Source organism: Tiliqua scincoides, chromosome 2 (assembly GCF_035046505.1).
Source record: "Tiliqua scincoides isolate rTilSci1 chromosome 2, rTilSci1.hap2, whole genome shotgun sequence".
Classification (NCBI taxonomy): Eukaryota; Metazoa; Chordata; class Lepidosauria; order Squamata; family Scincidae; genus Tiliqua; species Tiliqua scincoides.
The window spans coordinates 102,249,552-102,259,629 of record NC_089822.1 but is presented as its reverse complement, the minus strand read 5'-3'; the positions used below and the strand labels follow the sequence as shown (position 1 = coordinate 102,259,629).

Genomic DNA, 10,078 nt, shown 5'->3' with positions numbered 1-10,078 from the left:
GTCCTGTTAAAAGATACATCTATATTTGCCCCTAGAATACAGCAGCTCCAACTTCCCAGACGAGAGAGACACATTCATGTGGGTACACACACTGCCCTTTGGTGAAGTTATTTTATTCCCTATGTACAAAATGTTTAGCTGGTTGCATGCTGGGTATTCAGCCCTATGTCCAAAAGTACACTGTCAAGAAAACAGGGCAAAACCAAACATCTAAGATTAATGCCACATCTGCCAGAGAGATGCTGCTACATGTATTGTCTCAGATGTTCAGGCCCACCTCTTTGAGTCTGGGAAAAGAGTCTTCCACTCTGGCTTTCTGTGCATCTCTTGCCTCCTATCTACTTCCCGTTCCCTTTCCACAACTTTGCTTTGATTGACAAGCTGCCCCACCTTCCTCTTCCGCTCTTACCTACACCGGTGCACCTCCACCAAGTGCCGGCATTGCCTGCACTTGACTGAGCAGCACCAGTGGAACTTACAGCTACATCTCTCAATCACCTCTGCCTGGGCTGTGTGGAAGCCCCGCCCACAGCACAGTAGTTCACAGCCACCCATGGCAGGGGAAGTCCGGTTGCACTGACGTCCTGAGGTGCCAAAGATACCTCCATGTGGATCCTTGTTGCAGAAATCTGGGCTGGCCATCACGTAGACTAAGTCATGTGTGGCATAGGGCTTGAAGCGGGAGCTCTTGGGCACCAACAGCTTTTGAGAACCCACGCGTTTCAGATGCACTTCTGTGGCACCTTCAAATTTTTCCTTCAGGATATTGCCCACCTTGCGGAATGGGGGCATGACTTTCCAGCATGTGCGGACTTCACAGGAGCCTGATACCCCATGGCACTTGCATTCCACTTTCATGTGAGACAAGATGGCCTAGAAAATAAGCAAAGAGTTTCATGGCACTATCAAGTTTAGTGTGGCATAAGTTGATCTGGGCTATGGCTGCACCAGCAGGGGGAAGGAGGATAGGACTGGGCCATCAGTCTATAAAACCTTAAATGGTTTGGGACTGGAACACTTGAAGGACCTCCTGTTCCCACGTGAGCCTGTCTGACTTTTAAGCATCTTCATGTGCTTCCTGAAGTAAAGTGGGTAGCAATTAAGAGCAGGGCTTTTTCAGTCGTAGTGGCTCCTCTCTGGAACTGTTCATTTGCTAGATTCCATCCCTGCTGTCAAGGCCAGCCATCTGGGGTAGAGAGTGCCCTATGGACTAGATCGGTTTATCTATAATGCTGCTGCTCTTTACAGTGCCCAGAATTTTAGTGAACCACCTCACAATACTGGTGTAAGCATCCAGCCTGAGGGTTTAGCGAGATCAAGAGTAGGTTCCTGCTTTTGAACTGTTGTTAAGCTTGTTACCTTTCTCCCAGCTTCATTGTTGTGCAAGTTCATTAGTGCTCTGCTGGAGGAGACTCCACGACTCCGCTCTGGGGTGTCAACAAAGGCCTGAGAGAAGGCGATGCCATAAGACAGGTTGTCAGAGCAGCCTGACCACTGGAACCCTGTTGAGTTAGGGAAAAATAAGAAGGAAATCCATGAGTAGGTCTGATCATACCCAGTGCTTAAAATTAAAACATCATTAAAGTATTAAAATTAAAGCAACAGCAAAAGCTGGATAGCCAACCTGTATAACTTGGGCAAATATGGATGAAATGTGTTTTGCAAAATTTACTTCACAATGCATCTGGCCTTCTGTTTCAGTGCTCAGATAAAAGACACTCCCCTTACCCACCCACCTACCCTTGGGTGGAAGATGGGTGGGTCAGGGTCTCACCCCCAGCCTGACATTTCTTTTTGCTCATCACACCCTAGTTCCCTCCAGCATTATTTCCTGTTACCTTCAGGGCTGACGCCTCGGATCTTGCGATCACATCCACACTTTTCCAGTTCACCACGGCTGCAGGCCCGAGTCACAGCAAAAGCAATCCCAGCTGCAGAGATAGCGTGAACGAAGGCTGATTCTCGAGTGCCTGCAGCAAAGGATGCATATAAAACCCACTACGGAATGACCAAGAAACAGAACCCAACAGGAGGCTATGCAGACAAAGGGGCAGATGATTCTCAGAGTGGAGTTAACAGGTCAAGTTTAGCCCCCCAGGCATGGCCCCGAGTTGTACCTTTTTACTTTCTTCCATAAGAGAATTGTTGCCAATTGCTCCAACAGGGAAAAGTAAATGTGCATACTGTTGTGGTGATTGAGAGCATATCTGCCTAAACTCATGGATGGATTCCACAGGTGTGTGCATATGCAGGCATGTATGCATGCACACATATGTGTACTTGCAATGTGTCCTCCAGAACTCCACAGAGATGTACTACACACTTGCTGACATCAAAGAGACCTTACAACATGCACCTTTCCATCATGGTATAACAGAACGGTCAGGCAGCGGTCAGGCATAAGAGCATCCCTGAGTTGTTGACAAATTGAGCCAGTATGGATTTGAAGGTGACTGGGTAACAGAATCCAAACAGAAATATGATGTTAGAGAGCAATTCAGATGATACTTCAACCACTGGCCCCTTTTCATACATTTGCATTGCAAGCAACACAGGCTACAGCTATTTCCTGACATGCTAGGGTTTATCAGCTTAATCATGCAAGGGGCAATTCATTGAAACTGCTTCTTCACGCATGCTGTTAATATTACATTTAACAGCAATGAACCACATTCCATATGATCAAGCTAAAAAGCCCCAACATGCTGAGAAATGGGTGGAGTGCGTATGCTCATGACCCAAATGTGCGCAGGGGTGTGTGTGGAAACAGCAGGCAACGCATCATCCAAACCAGCCCATTGAGTAAGCTGCTAACGGAGACACATAATGGCCAAGTTGGACAAGCCCCTCATTTGTTTTCAAAATGGTTATGTTTAATTGTACAGTACATTTACTTACACACACGACATTTTGTTTAGCAATTTTATTATTCTTTTATTATTCACTAATAAAGGAATTTTTAAAAGAAAAATCTATTGGAAAACAATTATGATGAACTGAGGAAACAAATGTATCCTGTATATAAAGGGCATGCCAGGGGTCAATTAAACCTAATTCTGCCAGGCAAGTGTCTGGGGCCAGCCTTGCCTGAGCAAGGAGCAGCCTGCCTGGTGGATACTGGGCTGGGTATAGGCTGAGAGAGGCTAGAGCCAACAAGAGGCAGGAAGTGGATGCAAAAGCCTCCCCGCCTCCCCACAGAAGAGGCTTAGGACTCGGGGCAACCAGGCCAGGTGGGTGGAACAAGGAAGGTAAGCAGGACCAGCCAGGGCAATATAAGGAGAGGGGCAGGGATAAGAAAGGTGGCTGAGGTTTGGCTGGAGGCAGCGGCGTAGCTAGCGGGGGGTGGAGGGGCGGTCTGCTCCGGGTACCACCCTTGGGGCGGCTGACACCACAAATGACGCAACATCACTAACATTACGAAGGTTAGGAGTAACCCCATCATGCCATATACCGTTGGATGCAGAATGTCCAGTGGAATGCAATGCAAAAAAACTAGAGTGAAATATCTCCTTTCCATCAAACGTTATGGCCAAAAAACCAGAAACCCCAAAATGCATGGAACCCTATGGAAAGTGAAACCAAGCCATATCGCGCATTTACTCATGAGTAGGCAGACTTGCCTTAGTCCATCGGAAAGGGCAGGCTGAGATGAATCCAACGACACCGGAATGGTTCCTGTCCAATGAAAGCAGCCCCCCAAAAAACACCCAAGAAGGAAGCCCCTCCCTCCAAGCTGAGGAATGTATTGAGCCCTATGGAAAGCAAAAGGAAGCCACACGGTCACTTTACTCCCGAGCAGGCAAACATGCCTTGGTTCCTGGTCAAGTTGGGCACAGGGGGGTGCAAGGCTAGCTGCATGGTCCTGATCTGATGAAAGTGGAGCTCAACAAATGCTCCAGAAGGCAGCCCCCACCCCAAAAATAAAACAGAGGCTTCAGCTGTAAGGTTGAATTTTTACTTGTTTTTAGACTTACAAAGCTGGGTGAGTCCTGATAGTGATATGCTTACTCTCCCCCCCCCCCACTCCAAGCCTGGATCCGCCCAATCTCCCTTTCTCTCCCCCCCTCCAAGCCTGGATCCCCCCCAATCTCCCTTTCTCCCCCCTCCAATCCTGGATCCCCCACAACAGGGCCTAGGAGAGGGGGGTAATTTGTACCCAGGCCCAGGGTCAGAAAAAGGGCCCAGGACCCAAAGGATGGGGCCCAGAAATGTCCTGGGATCGTACATTTTCCAAACTTACCCAGACCCACTGCCATGCAGAATGCTAGAGGCATTACTGTGGCCACACGGCAGCAACTATTGCCACAAGGCCCAGTAATGCATACATTTCTTAACACTGTTACAGCTGGGAGGAAACTGACCTACTGCAGTAGCTCTTTGGCTTGTGATCCACTAACCATGAAGGAGTGTAGAGGAGCTCAGCAACACAGCTGTGGAATTGCAGCTGCTGCAGAAGTCGGTTTTGGTGTACATATGACACTCTCCATTCTAGTGTGAGCCTAAAATACAATGATACTAATCTCCTGCAATGATTTTCTATATTTGAAAGATTTTAAAGAGACTTGGGAGTGTGTTTGGTTTTCTGTATTACTTTATCTAGCTGCCAATGCCGGGCAGGCAGGTCGACCTGAGCTCTGCATTGGGAAGACTGGTAGACCTGAGCTCCAAAGACTATTCTGGCTGTTGCCACTTTCCATTTGCCTGTTTTGCCCCCGTTTTGCCTACCCCCGTTGCCACCCCCACTCTTTCACACACCCCCTCTTTGAGAAGAGCCCCAAAAGAAACTTTGTACCTCCTGATAAAATTCCTCTCAGGCTCTGCCCCACAATCTCCCTTTCTCCCCCCCCCCAAGCCTGAATCTCCCACAATCTTCCAAGTGACCAAAATTGTGGCTTTTAGGAATAATACCATCATGTTAAATACCATTTTATGCAGAATTTCATCCATTGCTTGTGGGGAAATATTCACTGCATTTATTTTCTGGACATTATTATTATTCATTTCATTTCATGACTATTATTATCTCTGTCTCACCTACCTCACAGGGTTGTTGTGAGGACAAAATAAGGGGAGGAACCATGTACACCACTCTGAGCTGCTTAGAGGACGGGCGGTATAAAAATGTGAATTAATTAATTAATTAATTATATAATATAATATAAATTAATTAATTAGTTGCGTCATATGGGGTGACAAAATTTTATGGGCCCCAGGTGTCAAATGACCTAGCTACACCTCTGGCTGGAGGCCTTCTCCATCGTAGAAGGCTGGAGAAGGTCCTGAGGTGTTGGAGTAGGATGCTGCAAACTCCTTCCCTGCCTCTGTTATGAGGCCCAGGGGAGAAAGAGGAAGACAGCCTGGAGGCGACAAGAAAGGTAAGAGTGGCCCTACTCCTCCAGTTCACAACTTATTGACTTAGAGCCCAATCCTATGCCTGTCTACTCAGAAGTAAGTTCCATCATAGTCAATGGAGCTTACTCCCAGGAAAGTGTAGATAGGATTGCAGCCTTAACTACTACACTATAGTAGCACCACTATCAAGTTCTATCACCAGACATGAGTAATTCTGGAGCTCTGCCATGGTAGGTGTAATTTGGTTTCGATTCTAAATCAAGTTTCGGTTCAGTCTGGGGTTGGAATAAAAACTTAGGCTGCTTTTTGGGCAGGAGATATTTGGGATAAGTTTCCTTGTGTGTCTCAGGAGCTTTGTATCTGACCTTGTAAAATAACTTTCCCAAAAACCTGCAACCCCTGCAAGGTAGAACAGTTCCAGCGGCGGTTGCGAAACTGGTGCTGGCACTCCTCAAGAGCCAGTTCAGCCCCGCGCTTCACTGAGTCCATGGCTTCCATCTGGCTGTAGCATAGCCTCACCTGTTCCTCTGACAAGCCCTTGAGGCTTTCACAAGCGCTGGGATCCCACAGAAGCCCCCTGAGTGATGGCTGCTTTGCTAGGTACCTGCATAGAAAGGAGAAAAAGGTGGGCTAGAATGTTCCACAGCTTTTGAGAAGACTCAGTCCCCTCAGCAGTGTCGTTCTCTACCTCAGTCTTTCTGGGAGGTCTGACTTCTGCAAGATTCCCCTACAGCAGGGGTGCCCAAACCCTGGCCCTGGGGCCACTTGCGGCCCTTGAGGACTCCCAATGCGGCCCTCAGGGAGCCCCCAGTCTCCAATGAGCCTCTGGCCCTCCAGAGACTTGCTGGAGCCCACACTGGCCTGACGCAACTGCTTTCAGCGTGAGGGCGACTGTTTGACCTCTCGCGTGAGTTGTGAGATGAGGGCTTGCTCCACTGCTTGCTGTTTCACATCTGTTGTGCAGTAGCGGCAGCAAAGGAAAGGCCGGCCTTGCTTTGTGCAAGGCCTTTTATAGGCCTTGAGCTATTGCAAGACCTTCATTCAGTCATATAAGTTCATCTTTAATATATTCATTTATGTAAACTTATGTAAATTTATTCAAATTTTAAATGTAAATTAATTTTTTTTTCCCCAGCCCCTGACACAGTGTCAGAGAGATGATGCGGCTCTCCTGCCAAAAACTTTGGACACCCCTGCCCTACAGTAAGAAATGGCCTCACTTTGTTTGAAGCAAGGTGAGGCATCCACCTCAGGCAGCAGTTTTGGGTGCCATAAAGGGTGGCAAAGTGAGAGACAACTCTGAGCCCCAAAATAAATCCAAATGGAGCATGCATAGGAGACCTTCCCAGTGAATTGTACCCCATGTTAAAGAGTGCAAAGTAACTGCCATTTCTATCGCCCACCTCAGAACCCAAAATATCCTACTATAGGGAAGGATATTCCACCTTGTTCCAAAATTTAGCTCTACTTGCAGTCCCATGTTGGAGTCCATTTATCTTGTTTCCCTGTGAAATTCAGATAGGAAGCATAGTCATCCCACCCCTTCTTAAAAGTCCTTTATGAAATTATGGTGATTTGAGAGCAGGGAGTACTTACAGCCAGGTCACAGCGAGGGCATGGTGCATCAAAACCAGCACTGAACAGAGGTGGAGACTTCCCATCTTGCCAGTTGCCAACCCCCCCCCCTCTCTGTTACACCGTCCCTCCCACGTCTGCTGAAGGGTTGCTCCAAGATCAGTTCAGCAGGATGGACAGCAAGTATTTCTGCCCACTTGGAAACCATGAGGTATGTCTGGCTGCCTGTCAGCACTTCTCTCATGCCTGAGGGAAGGAATCTCCTCAGGTTAGTGCCATGAATCCAGCCATACTGGCACCTTCCACGCTGAATTGGGTGGCATTCATTGGCAAGTGATGAACCAGTGCCTCCAGTCAGGTCACCCACAAATGGAAGGATTCACAAATCTGAATTGAGAAGCAAACAGCAATCGTCCCAGCAATCTGTGGTTCTTTGAAGTCCACTCTTGGGAGTTTTCAGTCACACTCTCTTTGGTATTCCTCGAAGTGTCATGCCGTGCATTCTCCAATCAATAATGGTCAGAGTGCTCCTCAGAACTGCCAAATCCGCTGACACAAATGACTGTGGTTCACTGAAACAGACATCCTCCTCCTTGCTCGGCTCAGCTCTCCACCTCTCTCCCTATCAAACCACTGAACTGACGAAGTACACAAGCAACAATTCGGTGCTGGTTCCCAGGAAGGGAGAGCACAGAGAAACTTTTGACTAGCATTGGGTCTGGCTGTCCTCCTTGGCCCCCTCAGGGATTCTCTCCCATCTGGCTACTCTGTCCGGGAGATGCTTCTTTTCTCTTCTGCAACCCTCATGGTGACAGCAAACATGCACAGCTTTGCCTCTTGTTCTCAAGATTCTTTTGCTCTTTCCCTGCCAGCTCTCAACAGCCCCCCCCCCCCGAAATGCTGGTTTTGGACACAGAGGTAGCTGTGGGAGATAAAAGATGACACGTCCACTGACTTAGCCCATTCCCAAAACTGCCTCTTTCTTGTTGGATCCATCTGTTTTCCTTGTAATCAAAATGGCAACACTTGTGAAATTGGGGAGAATTAACAGGGGACATCCTGATATAAATCATGTCCCCTGGGAAATAGTCATCATCCTTCTGAAATGCTCAAACAATGTTTAGTGTTTGAATGATCAGTCAGAGCAACAAAGAGACTCTTCCAAGGGACAAAGAATAGGTCTATCATTCCCAGACACTCTTGCTCCATCACTGCCCACTCCTTCTCCACACATCATGTTTGTGTGTAAAGGAAAAAAAAACATTTTCCTTGTTGTTTTTTATTGATCCCATCCTCCTAGCAAAACATTTGCCATATTTAAAAATCAAATTTGAAATCAAAATGCAAGAGAACCTCACTTGAATACAACAGTCTCTCTAGGCTCGCCTAACATTTGTTTCTCAGTGTTTCTCAAACTGTGGGTCAAGATCCACTAGGTGGGTCTTGAGCCAATTCCAGGTGGGTCCCCATTCATTTCAATATTTTATTTTTAATATATTAGACTTGATGCTACCATGGTATGGGACTGCATTTGGGGAAATATTACAGACCTGTACTTTTAACAAGCTACTATGTATATTCTTTTAACAATGATAATAAATGGGACATACTCCTGGGTAAGTTTGGGTAGGATCATAGCCTAGGATTGTTAAAAATTTTCCTGCTTGATGATGTCACTTCTCATGGGTCCTGACAGATTCTCATTCTAAAAAGTGGGTCCTGGTGCTAAATGTGTGAGAGCCACTGGATCTTATTGTGTAATTCGCTTGAACTTTTTTTGTTAAAAAGTGGTATATAATATTAATAATGATGACTCACACAGATTGTTGGCATCCTTCAGTCTCGGAAGACTATGGTATCGCGCTCTGAATAGTGTTCTGGAACAGAGTGTCCTCTCCAGTGCGCGAAGCCTAGGTAAAGTAGATATGGAGGATAGACTGTTACCCATGCAGCAAATCCCCCCTCTCCACGTCGCTGAAATGGTCCAATGGAAAGGTAGAAGCCAATACAATTGGTTCCAGTGGCGTCGCAGGAGTTGCCAGAACGTGACTGTGTTCAGCCATGAACTGCCTTAGGGACTCCGGCTCCGGATTTTGCCTCGAGGTTGACTCTTGAAGCCTTTTCCATAACTGGATGTAGCCACAAGGCAGTGGAGGTTTGGGATCAGAGTTTTCCTTCTCTCAAATGAGCTGCCTTCCCAGGCTGACGAGTCCCATCTACCCGGTGGCTGTTTAGTCGCCTCTTATGACAAGTACAGCCAAACTGAGGGCCTATTCTTATCCCCAGCCCCCAGGGGATAACACAGATTATTACATCAAATAATTATGTTTATGACAAATTAGCTTAGCTCTAGCTATAACACAATAGCTGGTTACTAGGACTATGGTTTGGAAGGAAATAAGACAATATTACAAGCATGTAACTCACATTGCTCTTTTCGGCAGGTGACATTAGATGTGACAACATGTTCCTCAACTGTAGCAACCATACACAATTTAAAACATTGGAACAAGGCTGCAGAGATGCAGGTCTGAATCCTTGCGCAGCTAAGATTTTGAGACAGTCACTCTCAACCTGACATACCTCACAGGGTTGTTGTGAGAATAAAATAGGGGGCAGACCTTGCAAATAAGCCTGAACTCCTTAGTGGAAGAGTGAGAGGTATGTAAAATAGATAATAAAATAATGTATAACATGTTTTAACCAGTACACACAAATTTACATTTCCAATTGATCAAGCAACACAGTATTGAATCGTATTAAGGACTGGAGACAACTGCTTTTGCCTGCGAATGAAAAAGTACTGTAGTGGTTTGGGGGTTATGATTATGAATGCTGGCTGGCCATTGCTTTGCTAGGCAAATAGTATAGAAGGCCAGGGACAGTATCGGAGGTTGGCCTGTTGGTGCACTAACTGTGAGTACACAACCAGAAAAGGGCCCATGATGGACCCCTGAGTCAGTGGTGTGAGACAGTGCTCCCAAAGTCATGAAGAATTGCTCCTGGAACTAGAAGCCTAGTACACAAAGTACACAAAGTATGGGCCTCCAAGGAAGGACAGATGGCAATGAACAAATAGACCAAGGGTGTGAGACCCTGAAAGGACTAGGGCAAAGTGGTGTAATTGATTACCAAACCTTCAATTATGGAC

General features: G+C 46.7%; 1 protein-coding gene across 1 annotated transcript; it reads right to left on the bottom strand.

The window, feature by feature from the left end:
* Positions 1 to 405: 405 nt before the first annotated feature.
* LOC136638616 (protein Wnt-4-like) lies at positions 406 to 7,013 on the bottom strand. The gene is made up of 5 exons (XM_066612651.1): positions 6,949 to 7,013; positions 5,718 to 5,956; positions 1,839 to 1,970; positions 1,360 to 1,502; positions 406 to 873 (listed from the first exon to the last, which is right to left on the bottom strand). Exons 1-5 carry the CDS (start codon positions 7,011 to 7,013, stop codon positions 406 to 408), a joined length of 1,047 nt encoding a protein of 348 aa, XP_066468748.1.
* Positions 7,014 to 10,078: the final 3,065 nt, after the last annotated feature.